Raw genomic sequence first — 19,609 nt, 5'->3', positions numbered from 1 at the left:
ACAAATAAGGGATTTTCTTCTTCGAAAAGCTGGTGGGGCAGCAGGGTTTGCATCAGTTCCTTGATGGAAGCATTAATTAGTACATCCGGCTCTACAATATCGCTACTGTATAGTTTTCTGCTGGATGGTGTTACTGATGACCTTGAAAAGCATGTGCTGAAATGGCAGGCCAGGTTAGATGTTGCCGATTCTTGTTTTGTGAAGTCAATAGAGATGGGTAACTTAACTTGCGGGCACAACCTTTTAAGACTCTTTTGGACTTGTCTATTACGCCTGCAAAAATGTGAAGTGGGGCGGAATGGAAGGGACTCAATGCTTTAGGTGTAAGACAGATGAGGCAGATGCAATTCATATTTTTCTACATGTCCTAGTTTAGAATTAATAAGTGGAGAAATATCTGTTTTTTTGCGACCTGTGTTAAAAGATGATGTGCCGCTTTCTCCTCAGCTTATGTTACATGGGGTAACCGCACAAGATGGCCCTGGCAGTGAGCTCATATTTATAGCAATGTCAGGTTTTAGACTATATGCTGCCTCTGCCTGGTTAGATCCTTCCCCCCCCCCCCAACTTTTCAGCAGTGGAAAGGTCGGCTGTTACACATTTAATTTGGGAAAAGCACTTTATGAACAAAGAGGCAAAAAAGGGAGAATTAAAGGGCTGATGATTTGGGGCCCATTAAATGACTGGGTTTACGTATTCATGCAGGAGGAGTAATCTGTGTATTATGTTTCATTATCCAAATATAATATTGTGTCTTTCTCTTCTTATGAATGTGTCTTTTTGCCCTATGTTAGTTGGTTTTGCTCTCTGTTTTTCATTATTATTTAAAACTATGGAAACATAAGTGTTTTGTAAAGGACATGCATTTTGATGTGGATTTAAGCTGCTTTTGCTTTTTTTCAATATATCGACCTCAGCACCTCCTCAAGGTCACTAGGCTTCTCATCCTAATCCATGTTCATCAACCAGTGTAAGAAGTGTACAGGGCTTCCACATATACCTTTAAAGGGAAGCCTCCAGACTGCATTAAATGCATAACGTAATGCTCTAGCCACAGATCAGTACAGGAAACACCAGTTGTGCTGCACAGGGAGCTGGATCAACCAGCAATCATTCCAAGCCCCACAAGAGCAAAGTGGTATTTAATACAAATAAAAAAACACAGGCTACCCACATCAGGCATAAATAATGTGCCAGAATTCAGAGCTAGAATGGCCTACAAAGACAGACAGTTCAAATCCAAGCAATATTTTAAAACAATGGCACAGTAAGAAAAATAAACAGTAATGTTGAAACATATCTACCACAATACTGATGAGATGAAGACATTAAAAACTCTACAAATCTTAAGGATATTCACTTAATATGGCGGGGAATACCTGTGAGAAGTTACAGGCCCAGAAGCAATCCCAAATGTCTATGTATTAACAGAAGAGCCTAAAGACAGATCCCACTAAAAGCACTCCGTGTTCTAGAAATCCAAAATTTGGATGCATGATATCTTCATAGCCATTTACGAGAAAAAGCAATGAAAATGTTATCACATATGCTTACAATAGTTTACATAGAGGTGCAGATGAAAATCAGAAACTGGTCGTGAAAGCAGAAAAATATACAATGGAGAAAAAGGATAAAATGGAAAAAAATAAGAAAACTCAAACAGATGTATAAAATGTTTATTATTCATAACGATTGTAACGGACATACATGTGCAATAATGAAAATAATGCAATAAATAGGGGATAAACAACCCCATGGAGTTACAATTTTTCTTAAAACTCAGCAGCAAATGTTATTGTGGGACCAAAGCAAAATTTACAGTTCTGTTTGTTTAATTTTTTTCCATGTTGTTATGATAATCACCGAGGTTCTGTGCCACTTTTACATATGGATATGCAGTTCAGTTTTTCCTGTGATTTCATTACATTGTCATGCAACTGAGGTATTTATATATCTCCTATTCAGTGAGGATTTATCTTACTTTTTTTCCATGTCCACGTACTTTTTTTCTGGTCTTTTAAATGTTATTTTTGATGAACTATTCAATTTGAAGCATGTTTCTATGACTATTTAGCTTGATGCAATCCCTCTAATCATTTAAATTATTGAGACACTTGCTAAGATTTTAGAGCAAACACATTGTATTTAAATAGACGTACATTTTAAACTCCCAATCAAATTACAATAGTATATATTTCCTTTCAATCAGTGTTTGCACAGGTTACTTCAAACCACGCATTTCCTTCCATCATATCACAAATAAGTATGTTTCCAGGCAATGTATCTTACTCACATCCTCTAGGCCCGTTCAGATACCTTTGACACCTATATGTACTGTATTATTGGAAATCTCTGAATTTAGGAGCCAAAATAGAAGAGACAGGTCATAAAAAGGTTTCCTTATTGCTCACCAACGTTTTGCGACCTGGTCTGATTTTGTGTAGCGTCCTATGTAGTAATGGGTTGGATTGCAAAATCTCCAGTCGCAGAACGACCTGCCTAATAAAAATTAATTAGTCAAGTTGCTATCTACTTCTGTCTTTGTCTACAAACACAGGGAAGGTGAACTGCAAGCAACAGCAAACCCCACTGTTTGGATTCACAAGGGTTTCTATAAAAAAAATTAAGGCAGCACATGGTCCTTAAAGGACAGATGCAGCATAAAAAAAAATAGAAAAAAAGTTTGGGAATTTATTGGAGAGGGAAACTCTCCCCTTGGCAAATCAGTAACTGATGAATGGTTTTCAAATAAAATTGCAGTTGCAAACCACTGATAAATACCATTGTGACTCGCAATTTGTAAGGTGGGGTCACCCCTTTCACACCCTCTTTTAACTGCAATTTGAAATGAATCGCACAACTCATTCTGCAACTCAGAAAGGCTTTTTCGCCTCACAAAATGGATTTAATTTATAGCAAATGCCATTTTTCAGTCGCAAACTCTCTTGAGGCTGTGAATTGTGTGGTTTGCAATTTCATTATGGCTTTGTACATCTGGCCCTTGTCTGGGATTGTACAACCATAAACCATCTCTTTATATTTTACTAACCAGCTTTTCTGAGTTAGCGTCCTTTCTTGTTCTCAACATGTTAAAACAAGACCACATTTTTCAAAACATTTTATGGTCAGATATTCACTCATGAAATTATCACACACCACCTTATCGCATCAACGTGCATGCAACTATTAAAAAATGTAGCAGATTTTTTATTTACAGCCTTGTACAAAAAGCCTGAAGGAGACGGTTACACATTGGGGTGGTAAACCAATTATAGTGTTTCAAACATTTGCTAAACTTTAATCCATCTGAAATTAATGATTGAGCAAGAACTGCTTGATGAATTATTGTGGAAATACAATGAGTACTCCTTTCTATAGCATTGTGATTTTTTGTGAGACTATGCTCATATTCCTTAAGTGACCTGCATGTTCCTTTTCTATTTCTACAGCCTATACTTCTTAAGATAAGTAACCCTTCAAAAGCCTTAATTACCGGAAACATAACATGGGCATGACCAAATTCACCCACCTAAAGCAAAGATTAGGATTCAATCAGAAAGGAAAAACACTCTCCACATGCAGAAGCTAATAATACTGTTGCAAATTCTACCTATGTAACTCCTGGAGATTATGCATTCCTTCCTGTACCAAGCAGGCACAATACCAATTTGACATGCCTTATCTTGAGGTAATGTATATTTTATTCCCTTTAGTTCTTTCTCTGCGTGGAGCCAATTTGACACTTGTTATGGATGGATCACAGCATTCTCAGAGTATCACACACAAGGAATACATTAAAGATTCCTTAGAAACAAGATTCCATAACTGGCATCAGCATTATTTTGCAAATATGGAACAAATTTGGGACTGCGGGTCATCAGACAAATACGGACTTGTGGGGCCAATCACATTATTTCAGATCAGCTATCCTTTAAGTCTGTAATCTTATGATGTCATGCCGATGCAAGAGGGTAAATCAACCATTTATAGCATTCGCTGGAACCCTCATGCAACTTACAGAAATGAAATGTATTACTAATATGTAATCCCTTAAATTCCTCACTCCCAACGCCATGCGTAAGGACTTGAAATTGTAATCTTTATCATCGCATGAAAGGAGAAATAATTAAGACAAACATTCAACTGAACAGGAAATGTAAGCTGGTCCATTAAAAACATTAGAAAGGCAGACATTCATTGAATTAAATAAGAGCTTCTAGAAAGGATAATTCTTCTTTGTGTGATACTCAGAATGCATGTCAGCGCTGGGTATTGAGTCTTAAGATTGAATATGACAAGTCTCACCTCAACTGTCAGCCACAACATATAATCTAGCCAATAAGTCACACAATGTATTCAATAGTAAATCCAGTGTGAGAACACTTCACCAACCACTGATATTTCAGTTTGTCCACAACAACAACAAAAAGCATCAAAGGAAAGCAGGAAGCTATTCAAAAGAATACATATTGTGAATATTCCTTGAATAACATCTATGATCATTAACTTGTAAGCGACAAACAAAGCCACATGACAACTATGCGTGGATCAATGGCAGGTCATCTGTTTTAGAACTGTGTGCGACAGTCTTATGCACAATAAACTAAGGTTTCAGAACTCCTAAAAGTGCTAACTTGATATTAAATGACACACAATAACACTAGGGATGGGAAACTACGAGGAAAGTTTCAGATAGAAAAAAGTGTACCTGTTATTTTCTCCTCAAGTGGTCATGGATAGAACATTCCTAATTTTGTACGGTAGATCGACAGAATATTAGGCTGTGACAAATTAACTTGTGTCACAGGTGAGTTTACAAATAGTTCCCAAGAACATAAAAACATACAGGTCTAAGGCTGAAAATCATGGCCCCTCCCTTTCAGTCATATTACCTCAGCAGTTAGTAAACACCTTATTGAAAAAGCTTAATGATTAAAGTATTATTTATCATTTTGTGTATATACTTTGCCTGCTATCTGAAATGTACTTTCAAACTTTCAACCTGGCCCCCATTCTTTCATTACAACTCCAACAATGAGGATGTCTACTATTGAAGTTTTTATTGTGTATCCAAATGTACTCCCAGTAGTGGAAGCTATTGTAAGCCCAGTGAATAGGTGTCAAGTATAAAGATAACCAATTTACTCAAAGACTAAAGAGTACTAGTATAGCTTTTGTGCACTACAGATTCACAAATTTTCTAATAAAACGAGAACGCAGAAAGCTTGTTCTCTCTGAACACGGGGAACATAGGTTTAATGATCTAATACTTAACCCCTTCGACGCTCATGACGAGCTGGGCTCGTCATGAGGTACCCTCCTCGCACGCTCATGACGAGCCCAGATCGTCATGTAAAGTGCGCTTTTGAAAAAGTCAGCGCAGGAGCAGAATTCCGCACGCACGCATGCGGTTAATCAGACTTTCTCAGTTCCAATGAAGAAAGTCAGTTTCATGGATTTAGTACTATTGCTCAACACAATAGGTATCAATGTAATTGCATGCACTAACATGATTGAAAGATGGTCATATCGCCTTAAGATGGCGCAGGTCCAACAAGAGCTCCATCAGCAGTTAATACAATTACCTGGATAGTGCCTAACAGGGAATGCAGTATAAAACAAGTGTGCTCCATATAAAGGTACAAAATTACATGCCCTATTGGTCAAATGTGGCGAGGAATGTTGTACTTGTAATGTTTGAGGCTAGGACTTTGCATGGAGGCGATTGGCCAGATGTTTTCTTCTGGTAACAGATAGAATGTTAAGACATCAGCTAAATAACGTGTTCAGATCTTCCAAAGGGCAGACTGTATTTCTGCTCTCAGAGAAGGTTTGGTGTGGTGGTTGTGCCTTAACCCCTTCGATGCTCATGACGGAACGGTTCCGTCATGAGCGTCGGTTGAGCTGTGCTCATGACGGAACCGTTCTGTCATGAGCCGGTAGGCTCATTAGAACCTTCAGCACAGCGCAGGAATCTGCGCCGCGCTGAAGGTGTTAAGGCACACATCAAGAAGGCTTTCTGTTGCACCAGTAACATCTCCCTATGTTATTACATTGCCTTTCGAGTGCACTTCTCCTATTATCTGAACCTCTCCCAACGGTAATGCACAAATAGCACTGAAAGGACAGTAGGAAGGTAGTGGAGAGGGTTGAATCCTGCATTTCATACCTGGTCCTGTCTCCAGTATTGGAATCCACAGCTAGTGGCATTAAAAAATACAGTGCAGGTGCTATACTGCTTCAGGCAATGGACTGTAAGAACCCTACTACCTTCAAAAATATGTTATCCAAGGAAGTCATAATGGTTTGGAACTCCTTTGGGTTGAATCTGTGTATGGATATCATGTAAACATACTGCAAGAACAGCTATTTGTACAGCTTCAAAATATTCCAGCGAGAACTGCAGCTAGCGATATCCAATGTACCAATCATAGAGTATAGTAACTATGCTGCTCGATTTGTGCCGCACACAACAGCACTTAGGTTAGCCCGTTGGCTGCTGCCGTCGGCCAAACGGTCGTCGCGTGCACTACCTTGGTAGTGCTGCGCACGTCGATTGGCCGACGCTGCCCCACCCGTTTTTCAAATGTTCAGCACTGGAGCTGAACGTTCGACGCAGCCAACGGGTTAAATGGCAAGTGATCACATTGGACATGCTAGAATACAATGAAGCCAGTGCCCTCCCTGGACATCATGCATCTGCAATGTCAGCCTGGTAAAGAGAGGATGGTAGTGTAGGGGGTTTTGGGTGGCCCTTTGGTCCTCGTAAGGCGGATGGCTTCTCTATCACAGTGGAAGGATAAAGCGGGTGAAGGAGAAGAGTTCTGCAACCCACACACACACGAACACATGCATGGACAATAGCAGGGTGCGCCCTTGGGACAGACTGCTATTGTAAAATCTTATTAAGCGGTCAGTAGCCCTGTGCCAATCTACCAGTCTCCATTCGGCCACCCTTTCTTAGCGTGTCTGGCACTCCCATGTCAGTAGTACGAATTAGGCGAAGGGAATAACTGAACAGACTAGGAATCTGAATTGCTTTTAGCAGGTGCTGTGAATTTATTTTACATGGTACTTTTCCTAGACCCATTGTAGTCGGACACAGATACATTTTAGGATTTTCTATTCTACCTACCTTAACTAAAAATGGAGTCATGAAATACCCCGAAGTACAGAGATAACTCCTTTGCCGTAATCCCTCAAAGTACCAGAAGAGCCAGTGAAAGATATTAAATGCCTGACACCAGTCAGCTCCTGGTGAGCCAATCAAATAGCTCAATACTTGAAGAGTCCAACAAAAACACAGTAGTGTGTAGATTCCAGTTCCCCATCCTCGAATGAGATAATTGGCATGTAAGAAAAGTAGCTTTTATGTACTCGCAACGCTGCTGTGCTGCAGAATCCATGGATGGCACTTCGGCATAGTGCAGGCCATTGACAAAGGAGATTCTCAGGCGCTGTAACTCCACGTGAGCTGGTTTCACTTCGGCATTCGTACACACAACCAAAACATTTACTCTGTCCAAGACTCCGAGGTCTTTAAAACAGCACGTGTTCCCAAAGTGTAGGTTACATGAATTCATCAGACTCATTGCCATCCTACAGGAGAGAAAACACAAATTATTTAAATCTGACAACAAAATCTGCAGAAAACATTTTTTCATATGTGGCAATATTAGCGTGATAAAAAATGAAAAAAAGGTATTCATTTGCTTTTCGGCTTGGATATGACAGTAAGGATGGCTTTTTCCAGTAAGTAGAATTGATATGTCAAGCTGTGGGACCCAGAAGCATGACTGCAACGGGCTAGTTCTGCTGGACTATCCCTTTTCAGAACAAGGAACAAGAGATTTACACATGGTCAGTCCACGTCTGAAATGGGGCAGGGACCAACGAAAACGATAATATGGAACACAATGTGGTCCATAATAATTACAGGTAGTTAAGACTCATTTAAATGTTTCTGCACGTTATTTTATTTGTATACAATTTTTACACAGTACATGTCGCTGACAAAGCATTATGTGGTTGGCCAATGATTGATTTTAGAAAAGATAAAGCCACCCATATGCACACTTGGGCTGTGATCTGGGTTAGGGACTTAGATCTAGGGAAGTAGTAGGTTTTATATATTTTCCCCATCTATTCACACTTTAATAAAGAGGTAATAGTATGGAAAATTATTTATAAGTTTCTTTATATTTTTTTAAAAGTGTCACAGTGTACACAGTATTACCCAGGAAGAACCTCGATACTTAACAAATAAATTGGATATGAAAAAATCAAAAATACGCTGTACTACATTATAGTTCACAAATATAGTGTACTACAGTGCATTATCAAATTTTAACATATCTGATTCTTTAAAAAAAAGTATACAGAGTAACACGATAATTATAACAAATTAAAAAAAAAAGCCATACATTTCTTAAACAAGCATTTGCAATGCAATAGGTCTCGCATTAGGAAAGTTTGAGCTATTGGTATTGTAAATGACACATTTTTTATTTATGTGTTGGTTTTGAAAATAGCAAAATGAATAGCTTTGTCATTTACAATCCCAATAGTTATAACTTTCGCAAACGTGACACCTATAACATTTGTAATGCAATATGTGTTGTATTTACGTGACTTAGATGTATTTGGCTTTTCATTTTTAAAAATAATTAATACCTAAATAAAAGTTATTGTAATTTATAATGGCAATAGCTTAAACTTTTGTAAATAACTTTTGTGAAGATTATGGTCAGTGTATTTTATTGTGACGAAAATCCAAGAACAGAAGTGAAATATTAACATCTTTTTGTGACATTTGTAATCAAGCTTGAAACATTGAGAGAACATATTTTTACCAGTTGTTGTTGAATGGTTGCACAGGTTGATGCTGTGGCGGCGCTGAGTGATGTTGTGGTGGCGACAAATGATGCTGTGGTGTTCAGTGATGCTGTGGTAGGCATAGTGATGTTGTGCTGCCCCTGAGTGATGCTGTGGTGGTGCTGAGTGATGCTGTGGTGATGCGATAGATATTATAGAGTGAGTGCGATAGACAGATAGATAGATAGAGTGAGGGCGATAGATAGATAGATAGAGTGAGGGCAAAAGATAGCTAGAGCGAGGGCAATAGATAGAGAGAGGGCAATAGATAGATAGAGAGGGCGATAGATAGATAGACAGATAGATAGATAGATAGAGTGAGGGCGATAGACAGAGTGAGGGCGATAGATAGAGTGAGAGCGATAGATGGAGGCAATAGGTCTCACATTATTAAAAATTTGAGCTATTGACATTGCAAATAACAATGCAACACCAATCGCTCAAACATTCAGTAATGTGAGACCTATTGCATTGCAAATGCTTGTTATAAGCAGACATGTGTGGTGGTGGACGCGGTGGTGGTGGACGCGGTGGTGGTGGATGTGGTGGTGGTGGACGTGGTGATGGTGGACGTGGTGATGGTGGAGGTGGTGGTTGTGGTGGTTGTGGTGGTTGTGGACGTGGAGGTTGTGGACGTGGTGGTTGTGGACGTGGTGGTTGTGGTCGTGGTGGTTGTGGACGTGGTGGTGGTGGACGTGGTGGTGGTGGACGTGGTGGTGGTGGACGTGGTGGTGGTGGACGTGGTGGTGGTGGACGTGGTGGTGGTGGACATGGTGGTGGTGGACATGGTGGTGGTGGACATGGTGGTGGTAGTGGTGGTGGTGGTAGTAGTGGTGGATGTGGTGGTGGATGTGGTGGTGGTGGTGGATGTGGTGGTGGAGGTGGGTGTGGTGGTGGGTGTGGTGGTGGTGGACATTGTGGTGGTGGACATTGTGGTGGTGGACATGGTGGTGGTGGACATGGTGGTGGTGGACATGGTGGTGGTGGACATGGTGGTGGTGGACATGGTGGTGGTGGACATGGTGGTGGTGGACGTAGTAGTGGTGGTGGACGTAGTGGTGGTGGTGGACGTAGTGGTGGTGGTGGACGTAGTGGTGGTGGTGGACGTAGTGGTGGTGGTGGACGTAGTGGTGGTGGACATGGTGGATGTGGTGGTGGTGGACGTGGTGGTTGTGGACATGGTGTGGGTGGACCTGGTTGTGGTGGACCTGGTTGTGGTGGACGTGGTGGTGGTGGACGTGGTGGTGGTGGACGTGGTGGTGGTGGACGTGGTGGTGGTGGACGTGGTGGTGGTGGACGTGGTGGTGGTGGACGTGGTGGTGGTGGACGTGGTGGTGGTGGACGTGGTGGGGGTGGACGTGGTGGGGGTGGACGTGGTGGGGTGGATGTGGTGGTGGTGGTGGTGGATGTGGTGGTGGACGTGGTGGTGGTGGACGTGGTGGTGGTGGACATGGTGGTGGTGGACATGGTGGTGGTGGACATGGTGGTGGTGGACATGGTGGTGGTGGACATGGTGGTGGTGGACATGGTGGTGGTGGACATGGTGGTGGTGGACATGGTGGTGGTGGACTTGGTGGTGGTAGTGGTGGTGGTGGATGTGGTGGTGGATGTGGTGGTGGATGTGGTGGTGGATGTGGTGGTGGTGGTGGATGTGGTGGTGGAGGTGGGTGTGGTGGTGGTGGACATTGTGGTGGTGGACATGGTGGTGGTGGACATGGTGGTGGTGGACATGGTGGTGGTGGACATGGTGGTGGACATGGTGGTGGTGGACATGGTGGTGGTGGACGTAGTGGTGGTGGTGGACGTAGTGGTGGTGGTGGACGTAGTGGTGGTGGACGTAGTGGTGGTGGACATGGTGGATGTGGTGGTGGTGGACGTGGTGGTTGTGGACATGGTGTGGGTGGACCTGGTTGTGGTGGACCTGGTTGTGGTGGACGTGGTGGTGGTGGACGTGGTGGTGGTGGACGTGGTGGGGGTGGATGTGGTGGGGGTGGATGTGGTGGGGTGGATGTGGTGGGGTGGATGTGGTGGTGGTGGTGGTGGATGTGGTGGTGGACGTGGTGGTGGACGTGGTGGAGGACATGGTGGTGGATGTGGTGGACATGGTGGTGGTGGACGTGGTGGCGGTGGACGTGGTGGACGTGGTGGTGGTGGACGTGGTGGTGGTGGTGGTGGACGTGGTGGTGGTAAATAATTAAATGAATAGGAGATGTACACAAAGAATGTTGCAAACTGAATTCCTGTAAAAAAAATTTAAGTGCATGAATCTGTGTTTTACCATGTACTTTTTGCAACAAGATTCTCATGAATTACTAGAGCGCATAACAACCCAATTTTCCCCATCTTAAAAAAACGAGGTTTTTTAGGTCTCTCGACCTATCAATGCGCGCAAGCGCATTGAGCGGAGCGAGAATTCAAGTGCTCAAAAAACTCGTGAAAGCAAGGGTTTCGTTTGTGCGGTTTTCTTTAAGTTCACGTGAATCACGTGACCAAACGCGCATCAGCCTCCCTCCCTCGTAATTGCATTTCAAAGGGCTTCTCCCAGCGTGTGCTGTGCGGCTTCTCCTCCCCTAATTATTCATGGCTGGCCGGTGGCCGGCCATACTTTCAGTTTCCCTGCCGCTCTTTTTTGCACACTCAACTTTCAACATTATCAGCAACACAGGCGCCATGCTTAATAATTCAACAGGCGCCCACATGACTTGATGACATGCCCGCATGACTTGATGACATTGCAATCCTTGTTACTGTGTACACTTATTACTAACGTGCATGTACTGTCCAAATCTGTTAATTTATGAGAATTTAGCGGTCTCTTTTTTTTTTTTCTTTCTGTTGTGCTTTTTTGATGATTGTAATTATCGGCATCCCCACTCTTCATTTCCAGAGGCATCCCCTACTCCTCCCTCTTACATCACCCATCCTTACTAGAAGCTTCATCCACAATCCCTCCCCCCACACATGAGAACACGATCCTCATTGTTACGTACTGCAGCACTCCCTACACACTGTCTCCTCGACATCACATCCTTACTTACAGCTGCACCGCTCCCCTGGTACATCTCCTATCTCATCGCCCCCCTGGGCCCACTCCCTTACAGCTGTTGAGTCGTCACTACTCATCTTCTCTCCAAGTCACCACGCATGCGCATAACTCACGGGTTGCCAGTGTGCCTTTTACTAACTGTGCCAGGATTTACACCTCCTAGCATCTCCTAATGCAAACATCCTTAAAGACATTACTGCAGTCTGCATTTACTCACATCGTGTACACTACAAACGCGACCGTCTAAATTAATCCCCCAAATTAAGAACAGACAGATTTGCACTCTCCTTACAATTCAATTTTTCAATTCATTACATAAGCCATCTGCTTCAAAAGACATATCGACCCGCACCCTAATAATACTGGCCCCCTGAGGCTCCTCTTGCAAGAACTTAAAAGCACCCCCACCTTCGTCCACCGAAGAGAATAGCTCCCGCACAGCACATCAAAGGGCTTCTCCCAGCGTGTGCTGTGCGGCTTCTCCTCCCCTAATTATTCATGGCTGGCCGGCCATACTTTCAGTTTCCCTGCCGCTCTTTTTTGCACACTCAACTTTCAACATTATCAGCAACACAGGCGCCATGCTTAGGAATTCAACAGGCGCCCGCATGACTTGATGACATTGCAATCCTTGTTACTGTGTACACTTATTACTAACGTGCATGTACTGTCCAAATCTGTTAATTTATGAGAATTTAGTGGTCTCAGGGCCTGTGTTCCGTTGGATAAGGGGCACCACCAGCTAGATAAATGGGCCATTTTAAGCACGGCCCTAAATGAAACCCTTACTAATCCGAACATAATGTTTGATACTTTATGTAGCAATAAATCCGCGAAGCCAGGGGGCGTCAATAACATACGTTACTATTACCCGCGATAGTACTCATTTTATTGACCTCGGAAGGAGACAGTTTGAGTCGGTTGGCAGCTCTGACCGTTAAGCCACATCATGTCCCCTAGCTGTGCCACTCCCTCTACACTCGTCACTCCTGGCCATTAGTAATTATCAACACTTGCCCTACATCCCCACTCTTCATTTCCAGAGGCATCCCCTACTCCTCCCTCTTACATCACCCATCCTTACTAGAAGCTTCATCCCCAATCCCTCCCCCCACACATGAGAACACGATCCTCATTGTTACGTACTGCAGCACTCCCTACACACTGTCTCCTCGACATCACATCCTTACTTACAGCTGCACCGCTCCCCTGGTACATCTATCTCATCGCCCCCCTGGGCCCACTCCCTTACAGCTGTTGAGTCGTCACTACTCATCTTCTCTCCAAGTCACGACGCATGCGCATAACTCACGGTTTGCCAGTGTGCCTTTTACTAACTGTGCCAGGATTTACACCTCCTAGCATCTCCTAATGCAAACATCCTTAAAGACATTACTGCAGTCTGCATTTACTCACATCGTGTACACTACAAACAAGACCGTCTAAATTAATCTCCCAAATTAAGAACAGACAGATCTGCACTCTCCTTACAATTCAATTTTTCAATTCATTACATAAGCCATCTGCTTCAAAAGACATATCGACCCGCACCCTAATAATACTGGCCCCCTGAGGCTCCTCTTGCAAGAACTTAAAAGCACCCCCACCTTCGTCCACCGAAGAGAATAGCTCATGTACGTGTGCAAAAGGAACACGGAGATGTGAACTACAAGGAGTTCACTTTCTCGTAAGATTTCGTTAACTAACATTATTTAAAGGAAAGCCGGACCCCCGGTGTAAGTGCATGTTTACATAAATGTCCATAACGCAATAACACTGATTAAACAAAATATATACAGTTAAAACATGTAAAAGCAGCAATCAAACTCTCTCAAGACCAAAAAAAACCATACTCGCACATATACATATATATTGTTACACACTGTCACCACATCATCACTCAGGGACACCACCACACCACTTAGGGACACCACCACACCATGTAACCAAAGAAGGATACTGAGTTCCCCGGGGATCAAAGGGAGGTATGGGAGAATGGAGACAGAACTAAACTATAGTCAGGGAACTGGGAGTTCCCTTGTTGGAACTAAGGGACCTCACACACCCAGAAATCTAGGTGTCATGCTTCATCATTGGTCCCCTGCTCCTCGTCAGACTGGCGCTGCAATGTCTGACGGGCGCCGTAGGCGCGCTTTGTTGGAGATCTTTTGTTCCAGCCAATAGTTTGTATGCGTGTGAGGGGTCTGGTGGTGGTGTAGTCGTGAAGGGAAAGTGAGGTTTAAAAGGAGGTGAGTCAGTCCACAAGGGATTTTATTCGGGTGGCTGACTCCCTTATTAAAAGGGTGAGAGGGGAGAAAGGAACTGTTTGATTGACAGCGGACTGACTCAACCCTCTAAAAGGTCGACATGTTTCATGCCTGTATGGCAATTCTTCAGGACCTCAAAACAAATGTACTACACAGTGAAAAGTAATAAGATAAAAATTAAAAAGATACAACCTCACTGGGTCAATCAGGGAGCAAGCCAACAGGTCCTACTCTAAGGGGGAACCCTACAATATAACCCGGGAGGGCCCCGCAGTCTGTTCCCGTGGGGCTGTTTCGCGCTACCGGTCGGAGCGCCGTGCGTGGGGGGTAGGTCTTTCCACCTCTGCTGTTTGATGCCAAGGTATTAACCTCCTCGAACAGCCCCACGGGAACAGACTGCGGGGCCCTCCCGGGTTATATTGTAGGGTTCCCCCTTAGAGTAGGACCTGTTGGCTTGCTCCCTCCTCCTTGTGGACTGACTCACCTCCTTTTAAACCTCACTTTCCCTTCACGACTACACCACCACCAGACCCCTCACACGCATACAAACTATTGGCTGGAACAAAAGATCTCCAACAAAGCGCGCCTACGGCGCCCGTCAGACATTGCAGCGCCAGTCTGACGAGGAGCAGGGGACCAATGATGAAGCATGACACCTAGATTTCTGGGTGTGTGAGGTCCCTTAGTTCCAACAAGGGAACTCCCAGTTCCCTGACTATAGTTTAGTTCTGTCTCCATTCTCCCATACCTCCCTTTGATCCCCGGGGAACTCATTATCCTTCTTCGGTTACAAGTTATCTGGACACATACTCTGGACCCCGTAAAAAACTGTCCACACTGGTTCCTTCCTTTGTACTAAACACCACCACACCACTCAGGGACACCACCACACCACTCAGGGACACCACCACACCACTCAGGGACACCACCACACCACTCAGGGACACCACCACATCACTCTGGGACACCACCACATCACTCACGGCCACCACCACATCACTCTGGGACACCACCACATCACTCTGGGACACCACCACATCACTCTGGGACACCACCACACCACTCTGGGACACCACCACACCACTCGGGGACACCACCACAGCACTGAGGGACACCAGCACAGCACTGAGGGACACCAGCACAGCACTGAGGGACACCAGCACAGCACTGAGGGACACCACCACAGCACTGAAGGACAGCACCACAGCACTGAAGGACACCACCACAGCCCTCAGGGACACCACCACGGCCCTCAGGGACACCAACACGGCACTCAGGGACACCAACACGGCACTCAGGGACACCACCACAGCCCTTAGGGACACCAACACAGCACTCAGGGACACCAACACAGCACTCAGGGACACCACCACATCACTGATGTACACCACAAAATCAATCAGGGACACCACCACACCACTCAGGGACACCACCACACCACTCAGGGACACCACCACATCACTCACGGACAGCACCACATCACTCACGGACAGCACCACATCACTCACGGACAGCACCACATCACTCTGGGACACCACCACATCACTCTGGGACACCACCACATCAATCTGGGACACCACCACATCACTCTAATAAACCACCACATCACTCAGCACCATAACAGCATCACTCAGCACCACAACAGCACTGTCCTTGCTGGCTAACAACAAGCATTCCCATAGCCAATAGGACTCGCATTAGCAAAGTGTAAGCTATTGGCTTTGTAAATAACAATGCTATTAATTTATATATTTTCAGTGCCAACACACATTAAAAAAATAATTGTCATTTACAATACCAATAGCCCACACTTTCCTAATGCGAGACCTATTGGCAACGCCAGTGCTTGTTTCAACATATTTCTCCGAGTACAAAAGTGCAACAATAAAACAAAAACCGAAGTTGCGTTCTGTTCTTTGACATCTAACCACATCGTGCCTTCCAAAACGATTCTGGTAGCAGGATGGCTCAGTGTGTTAAATGAAATGCTCACTGCTGAGCAGTGGAGCCATCCCTAAACATAATTTTGATTCTTGACTGCGAGCCTGTGAATGGGGTGGCGAAGAGGGGAACATGGGGAGAGAAAGATATCAGAGGAGCAAATATGAGAGGAGAGTTCATGAGACCTGGACCGAAAAGTATTATAGAGAGAGGATGGGTGGCTGAAGCCAGAGAACAGATTGAGATCAGGTTAAATGAAAATGAGAGGTCAAAATGGCGGAGGAAAATAAAGATTAACAAGGGAATGTGTGTGTCAAGGAATCATCCTGCATCAAGTGAAAGATGTGCAACTAAGAGGAGCCAGGGGTGTCTGGCAGCACCAACCCAACCGCAAATCCAGGTGTCTGGCGAGCTTGCCCTGAGAGTGTCCACGCGGCACAAGGCCCCCGTAGTAAAACAGACCAGAGTAAACACAAAGCACACGCAGGGCAATAATGTCCCCCCGCTTTATGTGCTTCTGTGTGTTCCTAACACACACACACAAGCACATAAAGCCCTCCATTCTGCCTGGTGACTGACGAACGTCGGTAACATCCTATTTTAGGAGATGTAAGGTACAAATACTAGCTCCTCCCTCGATTCACGCACTAATGAGGCGAAACATTCATTACTGTATCGATAGCGAACATGTTGGGCAAGTTATGTTTTTGAATGCCAAATGGAATGCGCGCAAGTATCGATCTGCGGACCATAGGATTGTGTGCGTTTACCGAACAGCCCTCAAGTCGGTGCGCTGACTTTGGGCTACTTTTTTTATTATTACTTTCCAGATGAGCACCACCTGGCACTGGCAATGTTCGTTGAAATGAATGCCTCTAATAAGTACTGAATGCTCATGATGTAAGGTAACTCATTCACCGTAGCATTTTGAATCAGCAGAATATAAAGACAGCTGAAAAAAACAAATAGCATACCTATGGATCCAAGAACCTAGCATGATTATATGTTCTGGCATTCAGTGCTGTTGCATCAGAATAACGAGTACTCATCTTTTAACTACGTCACACATTGTATTTAAATGCTACATCATGCTTGGTAGCCTCCCGGCCTTTGGGGTTTGCGAGCTCTGCGTTCTGATGCCGAACAGCACAGTGACAATGTGTCTTCTCTCGGACGTTCCCAGAGCAGCGTCGATAAATCCTACAAGCTTTATTTATGCCGTATTCACCATGAGAATGGGGCTGGAATGGGGAGTGCGAATCTTGGGGGGTTGTTTTCACTGTTTTAGAAGTCAGCCCCCAAATTGTACTAGAGCGTGCTGCGGACTGAAACTGCTTTAAGTGAGAAACCTGCAGCAATGTAAGAAATCAGTTGAAATTCCAGCATAATTCTGATACCTGAATGCATGTTAAACAAAACAAGCTTGGGCTGCTGCCGCGAAAGTTTCGATTCTGCAAAGACACGAGTGAAGCTCCCAGCTAAGTAAACAAGCGGCCAGTGTTGAGATGATAAGGAAAGGATGACTTGGGTATTATCCGCATAGGAAACAAGCATTTACAATGCAATGGTTTTGCCTTTGTTAAAGTTTGAGCTATTGGCAATGCTCTTGACATTATTTTTATTTGTTTTTTTTTAACATAAATAATTGGCATTGTCATTTGCAATGCCACTAGCTTTATCTTTCGCAAATGACACCCACAAACACCTACAGAGAGCCCCCCCAACACACACCCACACAGAGCCCCGCCCACACACTACGAGCCCCCCCACACACTGCGAGCCCCCCCACACACTGCGAGCCCCCCCGCACACACTGCGAGCTCCCTCCACACACTGCAAGCCTTCTCCACACACTGCGAGCTCCCTCCACACACTGAGAGCCCCCCCACACACTGAGAGCCCCCCACACACTGAGAGCCCCCCCACACACTGAGAGCCTCCCCCACACACTGAGAGCCCCCCCCACACACTGAGAGCCCCCCCCACACACTGAGAGCCCCCCCACACACACTGCGAGCTCCCTCACACACTGCGAGCCCCCCCACACACACTGCGAGCTCCCTCCACACACTGCAAGCCTTCTCCACACACTGCGAGCCTCCCCCACACACTGAGAGCCCCCCACACACTGAGAGCCCCCCACACACTGAGAGCCCCCCCACACACTGAGAGCCTCCCCCACACACTGAGAGCCCCCCCCACACACTGAGAGCCCCCCACACACTGAGAGCCCCCCACACACTGAGAGCCCCCCCACACACAGAGCCTCCCCCACACACTGAGAGCCCCTCCCCCACACACTGAGAGACCCTCCCCCACACACTGAAAGCCCCTCCCCCACACACTGAAAGCCCCCCCCACACACAGAGAGCCCCCCCCCCTTGTCTGGCAATGTACATCAGGCCCTCAGTTAATTGTGAAGAAAGACAAGAAGGAGAGAGAAATGGAGAGATGGAAATGAAGGGTAGGAAGAAGAGAGAGATGAAAAAGGAGAGAGGGGCAAAGAAAGGGCAATAGGAAAATAGAGTGCAAGAAAAGAAGGAGAGAGAGTTGGTGACTGAAAGAAGAGAGTGAGAGAAGGCAAATAGAGAGGAAAGGCACGCGAGAGAGTGCAAGAGAGAGAAGCATGATAGATAAGGAGGAGGAGAGAGGACGCATGAGAGAGAGATCAAGAGAGAGGGAAGGCAGGAAGAAAAGTAAGGGCAGAATGGAGTGAGAAGGCAGAAAACAGAAAGAGTAAAAGATAGAAAGAAGCCAAGATGAGGAGGGAGATGGAGAGGACATGGGAGTAAGAACAGGAGAGAGAGAAAGCAGGAAGTAAAAGGAAGGTAGGAGGTAAGGCATAAGCAAGAAGGAGGGAGAGAGAGAGCAGATGGAAGAGGGAGCAGGAGGGAGAGGGACAACAGAGGGAAAAGAAAGCATAAAGGAGATGGAGATAGAGATAGAGAGAAGAATGATGGATAGGGAGGAAGAGGAACACGGAGAGGGTTGGAAAGAGGAAAAGAGAGAAAAGAGAGAAAGATAAAGAGTTAAAAGAAAAAAAAGAGAGAGTGCAGGAGAGAGAAGCATGATAGAGAGGGAGCAAGAAGGAAGGAGAGAGAGAGCAGATGGAATAGGGGGCAGGAGGGAGAAGGAAGAGAGAGCAAAAAGGAGAGGGAGATATAGAGAAGAGAGAAAGATGGGTCTGCCAGAGAATAAATAAAATAAAATGTAGCTGTAAACATTCTATAACGAAATCAGTGATCATATAGTGTTTTCCGACGAAATTATGTTTTTTAAGGCGTGGTATACAACGGTACCTCAAGTAGAAATATGAAATAATATACGCAGCGACTTGAGCCTTGGGGGAAGTAAGTTTAAGGATGTTCTTTTTGGACTAAGTCTGACGTGTGTTTGTGCTGAATGTGACCTAAATTACAGTTTAAGAACTACTCGGCCTACATTTTAGTGGTTATCTTTTTTCTCTGCGGTTTTTCTGCTT

General features: G+C 44.8%; 1 protein-coding gene across 1 annotated transcript in view; it reads right to left on the bottom strand.

The window, feature by feature from the left end:
- Positions 1-1,660: 1,660 nt before the first annotated feature.
- Positions 1,661-19,609, bottom strand: part of CCDC25 (coiled-coil domain containing 25) — a 110,107-nt gene continuing 92,158 nt past the window's right edge. The window contains exons 9-10 of the mRNA XM_078649958.1: positions 5,404-7,599; positions 1,661-5,269 (exon numbers count right to left, since the gene is read on the bottom strand). Of these exons, the coding sequence (XP_078506084.1) occupies positions 7,570-7,599 (30 nt within the window). The 3' untranslated portion in view covers positions 1,661-5,269; positions 5,404-7,569. The remainder of the gene's footprint in view (positions 5,270-5,403; positions 7,600-19,609) is intronic.

The sequence above is a fragment of the Lissotriton helveticus genome, chromosome 6, assembly GCF_964261635.1.
Source record: "Lissotriton helveticus chromosome 6, aLisHel1.1, whole genome shotgun sequence".
Taxonomy (NCBI): domain Eukaryota; kingdom Metazoa; phylum Chordata; class Amphibia; order Caudata; family Salamandridae; genus Lissotriton; species Lissotriton helveticus.
This window is presented reverse-complemented; position numbering and strand designations above follow the sequence as displayed.